This window comes from Thecamonas trahens (genome assembly GCF_000142905.1).
Source record: "Thecamonas trahens ATCC 50062 unplaced genomic scaffold supercont1.17, whole genome shotgun sequence".
Taxonomy (NCBI): Eukaryota; order Apusomonadida; family Apusomonadidae; genus Thecamonas; species Thecamonas trahens.
Genome location: NW_013657663.1, coordinates 390962 through 406196, shown reverse-complemented (window position 1 = coordinate 406196; position 15235 = coordinate 390962). Strand labels below are relative to the sequence as shown.

General features: G+C 64.3%; 4 protein-coding genes across 4 annotated transcripts; 2 read left to right on the top strand and 2 right to left on the bottom strand.

Moving 5' to 3' along the window:
• Nucleotides 1-41: 41 nt before the first annotated feature.
• AMSG_04279 (uncharacterized protein) lies at nt 42-979 on the top strand (the record flags this gene model as incomplete). Its single annotated transcript, XM_013903607.1, has 1 exon — nt 42-979. A coding segment is annotated over one exon (938 nt), but the record flags the coding sequence as incomplete, so codon positions are not given.
• Nucleotides 980-1028: 49 nt separating this feature from the next.
• On the bottom strand, nt 1029-2628 carry AMSG_04278 (leucine-rich repeat protein lrrA). Its single transcript, XM_013903606.1, has one exon. It carries the CDS (start codon nt 2620-2622, stop codon nt 1075-1077), a length of 1548 nt encoding a protein of 515 aa, XP_013759060.1. The 5' UTR covers nt 2623-2628; the 3' UTR covers nt 1029-1074.
• Nucleotides 2629-3270: 642 nt separating this feature from the next.
• AMSG_04277 (dynein light chain 1, cytoplasmic) lies at nt 3271-4261 on the top strand (the record flags this gene model as incomplete). The annotated part of the gene is made up of 2 exons (XM_013903605.1): nt 3271-3405; nt 4112-4261. The coding sequence occupies 2 exons, from the start codon at nt 3271-3273 to the stop codon at nt 4259-4261; spliced, it is 285 nt and encodes a 94-aa protein (XP_013759059.1).
• Nucleotides 4114-14897, bottom strand: AMSG_04276 (ubiquitin-protein ligase 1). Its single transcript, XM_013903604.1, has 2 exons — nt 9170-14897; nt 4114-9131 (listed from the first exon to the last, which is right to left on the bottom strand). Exons 1-2 carry the CDS (start codon nt 14780-14782, stop codon nt 4317-4319), a joined length of 10428 nt encoding a protein of 3475 aa, XP_013759058.1. The 5' UTR covers nt 14783-14897; the 3' UTR covers nt 4114-4316.
• Nucleotides 14898-15235: the final 338 nt, after the last annotated feature.

Below are 15235 nucleotides of genomic sequence, written 5' to 3'. Positions count from 1 at the left end.
CCCTCCCCCACCCCCTCCCCCCACCCACACACCTCACAACAAAATGGACTTTGCAGAGGAGCAGGCGTCTGAGCTGGAGGTGCTTGAGTCTATCTACCCGTCGTCTGATGAGTTCAAGGTCCTTTGCCATGAGCCCTTTGCCTCCTTTGAGGTCCTGGTCACAGCGACGGGCGACGGCGAGGAGAGCGAGGAGAGTGATGATGATGACGATGCTGGGGATGCTGGGGATGCTGGTGCTGCTGCTGCTGCTGGCGATAACGGTGATGGTGATGATAATGATGAGGATGATACGGCAGAGATGCCACTGGCTCATCGTCTCCGTCCCCAGGTCTTCCTCGTTGTCACCTATGTTGCCGAGTACCCAGAGGTCGCTCCGAGCTGGACCCTCCGCCGCAAGCGTGGTCTCAACGCGGATGGTCTTGCCAGGGTCGAAGAGGCTGTGGCTGAGTCTGTGGAGGACTCTATCGGCGACATCATGGTCTTTTCTATGGTCCAGGCTGCTCGTGATGCGCTGGACGAGCTTGCAGAAGACGCGGAGGAGGAGCTCGCCGAGATCAAAGCTGCCGAGGCTGCTGCCTTTGCGGCTGCAGAGGAGGCGCGCAAGGGTACCGCCGTCACCCGCGAGCTCTTTGCTCAGTGGGCGCCGGACTTTAACGACGTTATCCGTGCCCAGCGCCGCGAGCGCGCCGAGGCCATGTTTGCTAAGCGGTCGTCATCGGCGTCGTCGGCCGCCAAGGCCCGCAAGGCCATGCAGAAGCGGGCCGGCCGACTCTCCGGTCGGGCCATCTTTGAGTCTGGCCTCGTCCGTGACGACTCGGAGGCTCCGTCCGAGGCTGGCTCGTCGGCACCTCCCTCGGGCGCTGCCACTCCGGCTTCCAACACCGCTGCCGATGCTGCTGCTGATGCCAACACCGTCAACGCGGCCCTCTTTGCCGGCCTCGAGCTCTCGTCCGACTCGGACTCGGACTCGGACGAGTAAACTGTGTTTGGCTTCGCTGGGAGAGGCGGAGAGTGCGGGTGGACGGAGGTGTGTGTGCGTGTTCGTTTCTTGTTTTGTGCAAGTGGGGCGGCAGATTAAAAGTCGCCAGCGTCGAGGGCGGTACCGCCGGCGGCGCCCGACGGGCCTGCGCCGCCCGACTCGCGCTGGGCAAGCTGCTGGGCGAGGTACTGCATGACGGCACCGGTACCCTTGCGGATGACCGGGTTGGGCGGGGTGATGAGCGAGTTGTTCTTGAGGTCAAGGGTCTCAAGGTTCTCGAGCGCGCTCATCTCGGGCGGCAGCTCGGTGAGCGAGTTGTACGACAGATCGAGCTTGGTGATAGCAGCAAGCTTGGAGATCTCGACGGGGATCGAAGTGAGCTTGTTGGAGCGGAGGTCGAGGATCTGGAGCAGGGTCAGGTCTCCGATCTCAAACGGCAGCGTCTCGAGGCGGTTCGAGGCGAGCGAGAGCTTGGTCAGGTTAGTCAGCTCGCCGATCTCCTCCAGCAGCCGCTCGAGGCGGCAGTTGGAAAGGTCGAGCTCCTCGAGGTTGGTGAGTGTGGAGATGACGTCTACTGGGACCGACTCGAGCGGGTTGTTGCCGAGGTGGAGCTTGGTGAGCGTGGTGAGTGCTGAGAGCTCTTGCGGGAGCATGATGGCGGTCAGCTGGTTGTTGCGCAAGTCGAGCGACTCGAGCTGCGAGAGCTGGCCGAGAGACATCGGGATTGATGCCAGGCCGCAGCCGTACAGGTCGAGCTTGCGAAGGTTGACCAGCTCGCCCACGGCCGGTGTCACCTCGGCGAGCTGGACGTTGTCGCGAACATCGAGCTCAACCAGGGCGGTCAGGTCGGCAATGTCGTCGGGCAGCTCCTCGACCCGCGTGTTGCGGAGCGAGAGCACCTTGAGCTTGCGCATCGCACCAAGGTCAAACGGCAGGTCCGCCAGCGCGGGGTTGTCGCGGATGATGAGCTCCGTCATGTTGGTCAGCCGGCAGATCGACTCGGGAAGCTCACGAAGCTGGTTGAAGCCAACGTCGAGCTTGCGGAGCTGGAGCACAGACTCGATCTCGTTCGGCAGGCCGGGCACTTCGTTGTTCGCCAGGTTGAGCACCTGGAGGTTGACGAGCTGCCCAAGCTCGGCAGGCACAAACTTGATCTTGTTATCCTGCAGGTACAGCTCCTGCAGCGACGAGACCTTGCCAAACTCCTCAGACATCGTCTTGAACGCGTTCTGCGAGAGGTCCACCACCTTGAGCGGAAGCTTGAAGAACTCGGACGGGAGCGTGTCGAGCTGGTTCGATGAAAAGTCGACGCGGGTCAGTGACGCACACTTGCCCACCTCGGGCGTAATGCCCGCAAAGAACAGCCGGTTGTGGTGGGCAGAGAGGTCCTCCAGCTTCTTGAGCTTGCCGATGTCCGGGAATAGCCCATTCATTCGATTGTTTGCAATGTTCAAGATTTCTAGATTGGTCAACAGGCCGACCTCAGGCGGCAAGTCTGCCAGCGAGTTGGTCGACACATCGAGCTCCACCAGCTTGACGCACTTGCCAATCTTGTCCGGAATCTCCTCAATCTGCCGGTCAGACAGGTCGAGCTTCTGCTTCTTCGACGCCTTCTTGATCTCCTTCGAGAGTGCGTCTCCCATGCTGTTGTTCCTCACTCCCTTCCGCATGAGTTTCATGACGTTCGCCCCTTCTTCCCCCCCCCCCCTTCCCCCCAGCCGTTACTCTCCGATTCGGCACCCGTGGCAAAGCAAGTTGTTTGGGCAGCCACCCTCCCCCCCTTTCCTCCTCCACCTTATTCACACCAGCTACAAAGGGACAAAGGGGAAGGGGAGGAGAAGAGCTCAACCCCTTGTACCCCCTCCTCCCCCTCCCCCACACCATCTCCACCTAAATGGTTCCCGTCCTTCTATGCGTCCTCTCCTTCCACACAGGTCGTCACTGCTACCCCCCCCCCGTACCTGGTCGGTCTCGAGACGAAATTAAGCAGAATCGCTGGCAATGGAGCAAGGCTGAGTGGCACGTGAGAAGAGGCCGACCGTTTGGTGGGAGGGCGGAGGTGGACGAACGAACGAGGACAAAATAGACGACATTTCGTCCACTTTGTCCACTTTGTCCATCGGTTGCATGGCAGACCGAGGGCGTTCGGGCGACCCGAGCGACCAACGGCGGGACAGGCGGGAGGTTGCTTGGTAGTGCTGGGGGAGGGGAGGAGGGGCGGGGGGCGGGGTGGGAAGGGCGCGGATTAGCAATACTCGACTCATTTCACACTTTCGTCTCCCTCACCTACTATGTCGTCCCAGCAAGCTGTGATCAAGAACGCTGACATGTCTGAGGACATGCAGCAGGACGCCGTCGACTGCGCCATGGCTGCCCTTGACCGCCACTCGATCGAGAAGGACATTGCTGCCCACATCAAGAAGGAGGTACGTATAGACATGTACCTCCCACCATTCCCACCACCATCACACACACTACATATACACTGCATGTACCACTCCCTCCCCCTCTCCCCACTCCCCTCACCCCTTTCTATCTCCATTCCCCCCCCCCCCCCCCTTTCCCCCCCCCCCTGCCCCCCCACTCGGCGCGCTCCCTCCGTTTCCCGCCGGACCGTTTTTTGCCTCAGTTTGACCATTTGTGGGCGACACAGCACACAGCAGCACACACCGGTTCCGGTTGGCGCGCCAGCACTCTTGCCACCCTCTCTGGCTGCCATTCCCCTCACCATCACCCAACACTCTTTGTGCTTGTGACTCACGTTTAACCCTTGCCATATGCACATGCGTATGGATGTATACCTGTGTGTGTGTGTGTGTGTGTAGTGTACGTATGATGCGAGGGCGATGACATGGTGATGTTGCCCATGGTGATGTTGCCCAGGATCATGCCCAAGAAGATGGTGACCATCGGTTTCCCTCTCCCCGTCGTTGTCATCACTACCCTTTCGCTTCCTCTTCCGCTTCCCCTTCTCCTTTTCAACCCCTCACCCTCTACTCACTCCCCCTCCTCCCCCCTCCCTCCCTCCCCCCCCCCCGCCCGCACTCGTCACCCGCATCTAGTGTAAGTCCTCCTCCTCTTCCTCTTCCTCGTTCTCCCCTACCTCCCCATATCCCCTGCCTCACTCACAAGGATCTCTCCATTCACAGCGACCGCAAGCACCACCCGACTTGGCACTGCATCGTGGGCCGGAACTTTGGCTCGTACGTGACCCACGAGACCCGCGCGTTCATCTACTTCTACCTCGGCCAGATCGCGGTCCTCCTGTTCAAGTCGGGCTAATCGCACGGAGTAAACTCCCAACCTTGTCTCAATGCCAGAGGCATTTATCAGCAGGCTAAGCAAAGCCAAAGCCGACGTAGCCCTCGCCGATGGCGAGTAGCAGCTTGCGCTCGAGCTCTTCCTTGGAGCCGTACTTGGGGAGATCGAGCATGTTGTAGCACGAGTGCGACGTCGGGAGCGCGTCCTTGCGCTTGGTTGCCTGAATCTGGAACCGCTGGATGCCACGCATACCCTGCAGCGCCGAGAAGCCGGCGACCGGGACCCGCGACGAGCCGGTGACAAACTGGACGAGCTTGGCCAGCTGCTCCTGGTCAAAGGCCGAGACAACTTCCCAGAACCACACGATCTGCGGCGACGACGGCTTGTACCCGGTGCCGTACTCGGTGTTGGCCCGCAGGTCGTTGATGTCGATGGTAGGAAGACCGGCAATGAGCAACTCGAGCTCCTTGGGCGTAAACACGGCGAGCAGCTCGGGATCCACGAGCTTGTGCACGCCACCGAGGAAGGCCTTGAGCTGGTCGGCGATGCCGGTGGTGAGCTTGAACTCCACGAGGAGCCGCACGTACTCGGCCTTGTTCTCGTCCGTCAGCAGGATGTCCTCGCCGCCGTCGACGAGCGGCACGATCTTGTGTGCACCAAACTCATCGACTGCCGTCGTAAAGTTCTGGTACTCCAGCCCGAGCTCCTCCACAGCCGTGTTGAGCACACACACAAGCGAGGCGTACAGTGTCGGGTCGTACGCCTTGAGGTCCTCGAGCGTCACGCGCTCGCCAAGCATGTGTTTGTACAGCGCACGTGTAAAGTAGACAGGCAGTGCCTGGCCGTCGCACAGCGCCTTGCCGAGCACCACGCCCACAAACGTAAAGTAGTTGAGGTGCGCCGGGTTGACGCCCGACTTTTCGTTCGGCTGGTACGTCGAGCCCTCCTGTGACGACTCGAACAGCCCGTACGCCGGGTTGAACATCTCCGTCGCAAGCACCTGGTACCACTCGCGGGTCACGCCGCCTGCGTCAACACCAGGCTCGCCCTCAAAGGCCACGCGCATCCGTCCGCGCAGCTGATTGGCAGGCAGCGACCAGAGCTGCTGGTACGAGTCCTCAAACACATGGTCGCGCCGGACACGGATCGAGATCCGCCCGCCGCGCGCAGCCTCGGCCGCCTCGCGCACAGCCTGACGGAACAGCACCCGCTTGTTGTCAAAGTCGAGCACAGCCTTGGCCACGTCCTTCCGCTCGAGCAGGACCGCAAAGCTCGAGTGCAGCAGCTCAACGTTGTCGCGCACAAGTGCGTTCAGCAGCCGCCGGTGCCGCGACGCAAACGTCACAAAGTCCAGCACTGTGCCCTCACTGCTACCCTCCTCGGCCTCCTCCTTGAGCTTGCCAGTCGACGGCGACGTCGTGAGCGTCGACGGCGGCGGCTTAGGTCGCGACACCATCGCAAACATGGCAATCGACGGCACAAGTTGGAGCATCACGTCGCGCACAGCCGCAGACACCTGCGCTGCCTCGAGCTCGGCCTCTTCGAACATCATGCTCGACCCGCCCTCGCCACCGCCCGACGTGCCGGCCTCGCCCTCGCCAGCCGCCGCCGCCGCCGCAATTCCAGCTTGCTCGCCAAGCGCCGCAAGCACGAGGTCGAGGCCGGTGGTCAGCGGCTCGAGCACCATGCCGAGCTGCTCCATCGTCGCCTCGGCTTCGGCCTCGGCCGCCGCCTTGGTCGCTGCCGCTGCTGCTGCTGTCGCCTTGGCCACCGCCGCTGCCGCTGCCGCTGCCGCTGCTGCTTGGTCGTCTTCCCCCTCCCCCTCGCCTTCGCCCTCACCCTCGACCGAAGTCGCAGGCTCTGGCTCGACCGCTGGCTCGGCCATGGATGCAACCTCAGCCTCGGCTTCGGCCTCTCCGCTTGCCGCCACCATCTTCAAAGTCTCCACAAGCCGCGCGAGAACGCCCTGGTCCTGCACCGCGCAGAGCGAGACAAGATCAAGGCTGGCGTGGGCAGCAGGGCTCGAGCCCGAGCCCGCTGCCGCCGCCACCAGCTTGTTGAACGAGGCCACGACTGAGGCGACCACGCCTTCCAGCGCCGCCATGAGCATGGCCTTGAGCTCCGCCCGGTTGGCCGGCGTGCGCGCCAGCGCCGCAACAACCTCCTGCACTTGCTTCATCGTCGCCTCGGGGTACGAGCCACGCAGGACCGAGACAACAGCAGCGAGCACAGCCTGCTCCACCTCACCTACGTCGGCAGCGCCCTTCAGCACCACGTTGAGCAGCCGGAGGAGGAGCGAGAGCGTATGGGCCTCGGCAAACGGCCCCTGGCCCACCAGCCCCACCAGCGCCGCCAGCGAGCTCCCGCTCAGCATCGCCACCACAGGCTTGTTGACCGAGCAGAGGAAGGTGAGGATCTCTACAACCCGCCGAAGCACAAGGCTCGGCACCCGGCTCTCGCGCTCGCCGCCGTGAGCACGCCCAAACAGCGTCAGCCGCTTCACGCCAAACAGCGGCGCGGCAACAAGACTAGCCACCGCGCGCGCCATCTCGTCCGCCGGATCGACCTCCTCCTTGCCCTTGCCTGCAACCCGCGGCACTCCGCGCCAGCCCTTGAGCACACCCACCAGCAGCGCAAGCATGCGCCGCCGCGGCTTGGCCTGTGCACACACGCTCGCCAGCACCCGCTCCATCACCGCCTTTTCCACCGGCTTGGACAGATAGAGCAGCCGAACCAGCGCGTACAGCGCACCACGAGTCACAAACGGCTCGCCGTCGACATCGGCGTCCTCGGTATGCAGCGTGACACGGTCAGGCTCGGCCGCAAGCCCAGTCGCCCGCGGCGCGCTCGGCAGACCACGGGCCATGTTTGCCCATCCAGACCCGCCTCCTGCCCCTCCTGCCCCACCGCGGCCAGCATGCGGCACGCCTCCGCCGCCACGCCCGCCACCGCCGTTGCCAAGCCCAAACCGCCGCGCGCTCCGCTCGCGCAGCGCAAACGCCTCGGCCCGAATGTCTGGCGGTAGCGTGTTGAGGAACGCGTCGTCCGACGTCAGCAGCACCTCGCGTCGGAGGTCCGGCGTCAGTGACATCACAAACGCAAGATTCTCCTCGGCCGCAGACTGCGTGTTGGACGCGCTGCCTCCTCCGCCGCCGGCGCCGCGCAGCAGTCGCTCCTGCTGCAGTCGCTCCTGCTCCAGCACTTCCGCCTGTAGCTCGGGCGGCAGCGCCGCCAGGAACTCTGGGTTCACCGAACCGACTCCACCGCTGGTGTCACCACCGGTGCTTCCGCCGGCCGCGGCCTCGCGCTCGCGCCGCCGCTCGCGCCGCCGTTGTGCCACTAGTGCCTCGTGCTCGGCCACCACCTCGGCACGCATCTCAGACGGCAGTGCGGCCAGGAAAGCCTCGTCAATCGGCTCAATGCCGAGCTCAGACAGGGTCTCCTCCCGGTCTTCGACCTGGGCCTCGGCCTCGACCCCTGCCTCGGCCTCGACCCCTGCCTCGGCCTCGACTCCTGCCTCGGCCTCGACTCCTGCCTCGGCCTCGACTCCTGCATCGGCCTCGACCCCTGCCTCGGCCTCGACCCCTGCCTCGGCCTCGACCCCTGCCTCGGCCTCGGCTCCAGCCTCGGCCGCGGGTTCACCCTCCAACGCAGTCACCTGCGCCTCGGCCTCAACTTGAGCACCCGCCATCGCGAGCTCCACCTCGAGACGCTGCCGCTGCCGCTCCTCCTCGTCGGCTTCGACAGCATCCACGGCCGGTTCCGCTCCGCCCTCTGTCTCCACAGGGGCTTGGGCCTGGGCCTGGGCCTGAGCCTCGGCCTCAGCCTTGGCTTGAGCCTCGGCCTCAATCGCTTCTGTCCGCTCGCGACGAACATTCTCAAACTCGGCTTGCATGGCAATCTGCTCCTCGCCGAGAATGGCCCGCACCAGCTCGACAACGTCCGACGAGACAACGTCGCCACGCGCAGTGAGCACCATCTCGTAGTCAAGGCGCCGCTCGACCGGCACCACCACCGTGTGCGGCACTATCGTGTTCGAGTCAAACAGGTCTGGAAGAAGTGGATGCGCGAGCGTGTACGACACCGTATGAGCGGCTGTGCCGGCGCGTGCAGAGAGCATTTCGGCCGCGCGCGGGTCAGCCTGCCGCAGTGAAACCACCACGTTGGCGGCTTGCTCGTAGCTCAGCTGCGAGAGCCGCGTCAGGCGCCCATTGATCGAAATGACTGTATCTTCGACGTTGCTCACAGGCAGGCCGAGATGCTCCAGAAGCTGGATGTCAAGCCCGGCACGCGCCGCAGGCGTAAGGTTGTCCTCGCCGCCGGCTTCGCCCGTCCGCAGTTCAAACCCGTCCTCAGCCTCCCACTCGGGCTCGATGACCCGGCTTGCCCCACCCAGCACCTCATCAAGCTCAAAGTCGTCCGACATCGGGAGGTCGTCCAGGTACACACCGTCGTCGTCGTCGTCGATGTCGTCAAAGTGATCCGCCTCGTCGTCCGAGTACGTCGCTGACGAAAGCGCGTCAAGCTGTTCCATCGCGTGCACACCGTCTTCCTCAAGAAGCGATTGCACAATGCTGGCCGTATCCGGGAAGAGCGCCGCCACAGCCTCGCCGTCGCTCAGATCAGATCCGGTCTCATCAGAGTCCGAGTACAACTCGTTGGCCTGAATGGGCCATTGGCCGGCGCGCTCCTCCCTCCCCATCTCACCGTCGTCATGCTCTTCGTCGTCGTGTTCGTCGTACGAGCTCGTCGACTCGGTCTCGCTGTCGTCCTCGGCCCACACGCCGACGACCATGTGCTCGTCCGACGCCGGCAGCGGGACCTGGCTCTGCACCTCCGACGGTGGGTGCAGCGACTCCAGAGTCGATGCATTCATCGCTCCGGTCCGCGCCTTGGCCCGGCCCGCACCCTGCGGAAGTGAATGAGCACCGCCAGCGGATGCATCACCGCGTTAGCCATCGCCCGGGCGTTGGCCGACTCGAGGTCCATCTCCTCAAGGAGCCGGCAGAGCGCCGTTACCGCTCCGGCCTCGATCAGCATCGCGGCCACACCCACACGGACCGTGCCATTCTTTGTCACCAGTGCCGTCCGAAGCCAGCGTGCCAGCCGCATTGCCTGCTCCTCCGAGCCGGGCGATTCCAGCGCGCCAACCACAGCTCCAGCCACCGTACTGCGAGCCGGACCCTTGCTCGAGCCCACGCCTGCCAGCACCGCGCCGGCAGCCTGCCGCGTCGCCTCATCCTTGCTCTCTACCACTTCGTGAAGAACCGTTGCCACGCACGCTGGTGAGAGCACCAATGACACGGCGGCCGGCCAGCTGAGTGCAACTTCGGCCAACAGGACAAGAACAAGTTTGCGTTCCAACTCGGCCTCGCCCGCCTCCGCCTCTTCCTTGCCCTTGCTGCTGGACACGGCCAGAGACTCGAGCTTGCTCACTGCCCACTTGAGAACGCCCAGGCCACGCTCCGGAAGATCGCCTCGCGCCAGTGCCGCCTTGGCACCCGGCTCGTCACCCGATCCACTCGCGGGAGGGCTGTTTGAAGTGCCGAGTGCACGCTCCAGCGCCTTGAGCACGTCACGCCGCTCGTCCGTCTTGGACACCACCAAGCCCGGCTGAACCGTCGAGTTGGTTGCGACAGCCCGGAGCGCAGCAAGGAAGGTGTCACCGCCGCGGACCATCAACGCCTCGGTCGTCTTGACAAAGTCGTGGATGTTTGGAAGCTGCGCACGCGTACCCGCTTCGTCCAGGAATCGCTCCAGCTCAGTCTCTAGTTCGGCCTGCAGCACGCCTGGCTCACTCTCGAGCACGTGGTGCATCAGCATCGACGCAAGGAGAGGCAGATTGTCGAACGGGTACTTGGCCCCAAGAGCCACAACAGTAGACAGGCCGTCGGCCTCGTGGAATGCCACCGCTGCCTCGCTCTCGACACTTGCCACGACAAGGACACGCACTGCAGCCTCGAGCACGTCTGCACTCAATGCCTTGTCCACAGCCGAGAGCGCGGCAAGCACCCCGTGCACCACCTCGGCAGGAGCCACCGGGAGCGAGGACGTCTTGGAAAACACAACACAGCCGTCCTCGACCCGGCAACCCACAACCTTGAGTCCGTGCTCAACAAGCGCAAGCAGCGGCCCAAGCGTCGACACCTGGTTGCACGACTGCAGCGCACTCGCCACTGCCGCAAGCTCCTTGTCCTCCAGCGCCACCGACTCTTCGCTCACAAGCTGCACGAGGAGCGCTGCCGCGCCCGGCGCATGCAAGTCGCTCAGCAGCTGCCGCTGAACAGCGTCGGGCGTCACGGGCGCAAACTCTTCTCGCTCCGACGTCAGAAGCGTGTTGAACAGCGACCGCGCCGCTCCCACCATGGCATGCGACGCTTCAGGCCGTCCGGCAAGCCACAGCGCAAAGTCAAGTAGCGGGCAGACAATTGCGGGCTCGGGCTGCGGCTCAGGCTCGGGCTGCGGCTCAGGCTCGGGCTGCGGCTCGAGCTCAGGCTGCGGCTCGACCGCTGTGTCGTCAGCGGCGTTGCTCATCGCCTCACCGCCGCTAGCCTCGTCACCCATAGCCTCTTGGAGCGAGAGCGCAATTGCGCGCGCAAGTTCGTCCTCCGCACTGCCGCCGGCAGAAGTCGACGCGCCGCCTTCGGCCTGCTGTGGCGGATGAGCAAAGAGCCAGTCGAGAGCGGCACTGACATCGGAGCCACCGACGGCCCGCAGCGCAGTGGTAGCGTTCACGCGCTCAACACCCATCGACATGACTGCCGCCAGCGACGTCGCGCTCACCTCGACCTCGCTTTGTTGCGGCGGGCCGTTGGCTCCACCGCTCGCCGGCCCGCCGGTTTGCGAGCCAGCCCGCCGCCGAAATGCATCAAAGAGCGAGCCAATGCCTTCCTCGTCCTCGAGCGCGCCCTCGAGCGCGACCTCCGCCTCACGCGCAGAGTCCAGCAAACCTTCCATGTACGACAGCGCCGGCTCGTTCGGGTTGGTCCGCATGACCCGCATCAGATCCGAAATCGAAGATGCCAAGCCGCTTCCGCTTCCCCGCCCGCTGGACGAGCCCGACTCGGTGCCCAACGCAGCCGACGCGACGACGGCAGCCAGCGGGTCGGCTTTGGTCACGCAGTTCATCAGCGTTGCCACCACGCTCAGCTGCGCCTCCTCATGGAGGACAGTCAAGAGGCGGGCGCCGCTTGGCGACGGCAGCCACAGCGGCTCCAGCATCTTTGACACCGACGCTTGGGTCTGCTCCACCCACGAGACCGGGTTGAAGATCCGGCTCCGTAAATCCGAGTTGCTCGCGGCCTTGACAAGCCGGGTAAACTGCTGCGACTCGGCGAGGCTAGCCGAGTCAGTGAGGCCAGTGACGAGGTCAAGCAAGTTGCTGCTCGCCTTGAGCAGCGCTGCCCGCTGCTCACTCTCGGTCTCGCTCAGCTCGGCGTCCGCATCCGGGTGCGCCGAGACCCAGTCAACGAGACTAGCCACAATGCACCCGCCCATGCTGAGGACGTTGTCAAGGAACGGACCCATGGCCGCCATGGCGTTGAGCAGAAAGGCGTCGGCGGCCGAGCCACCGGACGGGCCAAACAGAAACACGTGGAACGTGTCCAGAATGCCCGCGGCAAAGCGCAGCGCCGGCGCGTCGAGCAGCGTGTGAGGCGACACTGTCCACGACGGCGCCGACACGCAAGCGTGGTACGCGTTGACCAGCAAGTCGGCCAGATCCAGCGCGCTGCTCGCGCCGTCGCGGTCCGAGCTGTGCGGCGAGTACCCGTATCGCCGCGACCGACGCGTCTGCTGCACAATAGCCATGACCGCGCCAAACAGCTGGTTGACAACACGGACAAGCTCCACTTGAGCCAGCGTCACATCCGATCCGGAGGCAGCCTCATCCGACTCGGGCTTGACCACCAGTGTAGCCCCAAGACCCTCGGCGGGCACCACCACTACGTAGCCGTCGTCGGCGAGCACTTGAGCCACCTGAGCGTACATGCTAAAGAGCTGCTCACAGTGGGCCCGCGACGGTGCAGACGTCCACGCCTGCAGCGCCGAAGACGGCAAGTTGTTGCCAATAAAGTCGTTGGCAAGCTGCTTGAGAAGCTTGCTGTACGCTCGGACCGCCCGCAGCACCTCGAGCGTCCGTGCTGCCAGCGGCTTGGTGGCATGCATCGAGACCTGCGCCAGAATGTCGTTGAGCGTCGCCGTCGCATGCCCGACCGCCACCTGCCGTACCACAGACATGACAGCCACCTGCGAGCCCTCGGGCAGAGCGCCAAACTCAGCAATGAGGAGCTGGTGCCCGCCGCGCACCACAAGCGCCTCAATCATGGCCTCGTTGTCGATGGCATGCACAATCGCCCGGAATGCGGTGTGCACATCGGCGAGCTCACTCGTCTCGCTCCGCATGCCCTCGATGACAGTATGCAAGAGCTCAACCAGCGCGTCCATGGCTGGGTCGAGCAGCTCGCGCCGGCTCTGGAGCAGTTGCGAGAGCGATGGGCCGATGTTGGTGATGGTGAAACCGGTCTCCGGTACCCACAGGCTGTTGACCATGTGAACAACCGAGCCGCGGCTGCGGACAAGCTCAAAGCCCTCGTTGCGGACACAGATCGCGTGCAGCACCATGCACGCCATCTGCATCGCTTCGTGCGACGATTGCAGCACTCGCGACTCGAGCCCTGTCAGGTATGCCTCAGGAAGCCCAGCTGCGAAGAGAGGCTCCGCCGCTGCCGCGTCCGCGTTGATCAAATGGTAGACCAACGACGACGCCGCCGCTACCACCTCGGGCGTGTACGGCGAGTCTGTAGCTGCGCCGCGCGAGAACATGTCCTTCAGCGCCGTCGCCAGCGGCGACTGTGCAATCGTTCCGAGGTGCATCGCCATCTCTGGCCGCCTCACAGAGTCCGTCAGCAGCTCCATCGCCGCCACAACAACATCTGCCCGCTGCGCGTCCTCCACCGCGTCGGACGCCTCTGGGTCTGGGATCGACATCGTCGACGTCGACCGTGGTAGCGGGATCCGGAGCGACCCGCCCGCCCCGCCCGGAAGCTGGAGGCTCGGCCCACTGCTCGTTGCCTCGTTCGTGCTGTTCGTGCCGTCGACCTCGCCGGACGCTTGCAGCAGTGCAACCTCGGTCGTCAGCCGCTGCAGCACCTTGGTCCATCCGTCGCCTTCAAACAGCGCTGCGATCGCTACCGGCTCGCCCAGCAGAAGATTCATGATGCGCAGCGCGGCTGCGGCAACCAAAAGATACGCTGGCGTCAGCCGCTCCAGCAGAGGTACAAGCGCGTTGAACACGCCCGACTGCGCTATCCGCGATGGCATAAGGAGGACCACCACACGCACCACCTCGAGCAGCGCCAGCGCCTCGGCCACAGACGCCTTACCGGCCTTGAGCTGCGACAGAACCACCCGCAGCCGCGTCGGCAGCGCCCCAGCGTGATGGGTCACATCCAGCGCTTCCAGGACTTGCTTCCGGTGGTGCGACGCTGTGCTGAGGATCGGGACCAAAGCCTTGAACACCAGAATCCGCGTAGCGTCCGGCACGCCGGCGGCCTCGTTGGCGAGCGCCACCTGCATCGCGCTTGTCATAAACTTCGGCTCGATCATGTGAAGCGTGTTGGCCAAACGCGGCGGGAGCGTACCCCAGTGCATGAGGAGCATAGCCGAGACCACCAACCGCTCATTAACGGCTCGGACACGGGCGTCACGGCCTGAGTTGAGCGCGTGCGATCGCTCTACAGCCGCTACAAGGCCCATGATGGCCGATCCGGCAAGCTTGCTCGACTCGGCATGCTCAGACCAAAGCCGCATCACCGTCTCCTCCACCGCTGCAGTCGTCGGTGCCACAACCGCCGGACCAGTAAACTCGACCAGCGGCCCAACAGTATTGCTCTTGTTGGTTGGCTTTTGTGGCCACGCCCAGTCAAGGCCGGCCGCAGCCGTCGCCGCTGCGTCGGTGGCCTCAGCCCGCGCCGCTGCCACCGACGAAAAGCAGTCGAGCCCCTCTTCGTGAGAGCCGAGGCCTGCCGCGAAGTGGCCGCCCACGTCGAGAACCGCATCGCGGACCGGGAGCAGCTCCGGCTTGTCAGTGTCAAGCGGAAAGTACACCAACACCTCAAACGCAGCCAGCCGGATGCTGCGCGAGCACATGTGCACCAGCGCCACCACATACGGCCACGAGCCGTAGTACTTGGTCGAAGCGCCGCCATTCTCCAGCAGTATGCACGTCACACGGAGAACTTCAACCACAGCCTGCTCCGGGAAGCTCTCACTCGCCACCCGGAGCACAGCGGCATCGTCGCCCTCGGGCCACACCTGGGTCGCCCCCACGCTCCGCTCCAGCACCTCGTCAAAAATGTTGAGAATGGGCGCCAGCGAGAGAAAGTACACCGGCCCGGTGTACTCGGGAAAGCCGAGGAGGCAGTCAACCAAGGCTGCTTCGTCGCCCACGTCGACCGTCTCCAAGCTCTCGGCCCACTCGGCCACCGTCTTGGGAAGCGGTGGCAGCCTGCCCCGCGCATTATCAGCAACCTCTATCTTCATCTATGTTGTGTCTCCTTGCTTGTTCCTCTCCAACTTGCCAACCTTGCTTCTTTGCCTTCACACCCAGCAACGCGTAGTTCAGAAACCGGACAGGGGCGGGAGCGGGGACTGCGACCTGTGTGGCGTCACACCGCTTTCGTCAGTCCGGTCATCGAACGCTGTTCCCCCTTCCTTCCCCCCCCCCCCACCACACACCCCATACCGCCACACCCTTCCACACCCTCTCGACCTCTGTCCCCTCCTTCTACCCTCCGCCCTACACACCGTGGGTGGCCTATGATATATATGCTGTATCCTCCGCTCTCCTCCCCACTACTCCCCACCCGTACGTACTAGCGAGAAGAGGTGACTACCTCGAACTCCGCATTCTTCCATTGGCATTGGCTGTCGTCTCGCTTAGCCGTGTGGCCCCCTTGCCAGCTGAGCTAGGCATGCCTGACTGGCAAAGCCCGC

Coding starts and splice junctions, on each gene's coding strand:
- AMSG_04278 (XM_013903606.1), bottom strand. CDS start 2,622: ATGGGAGACGCACTCTCGAAGGAGATCAAGAAGGCGTCGAAGAAGCAG.
- AMSG_04276 (XM_013903604.1), bottom strand. CDS start 14,782: ATGAAGATAGAGGTTGCTGATAATGCGCGGGGCAGGCTGCCACCGCTT. Junction 9,132..9,169: donor CGGTGATGCATCCGCTGGCG/GTGCTCATTCAC, acceptor GGCCGGGCCAAG/GCGCGGACCGGAGCGATGAA.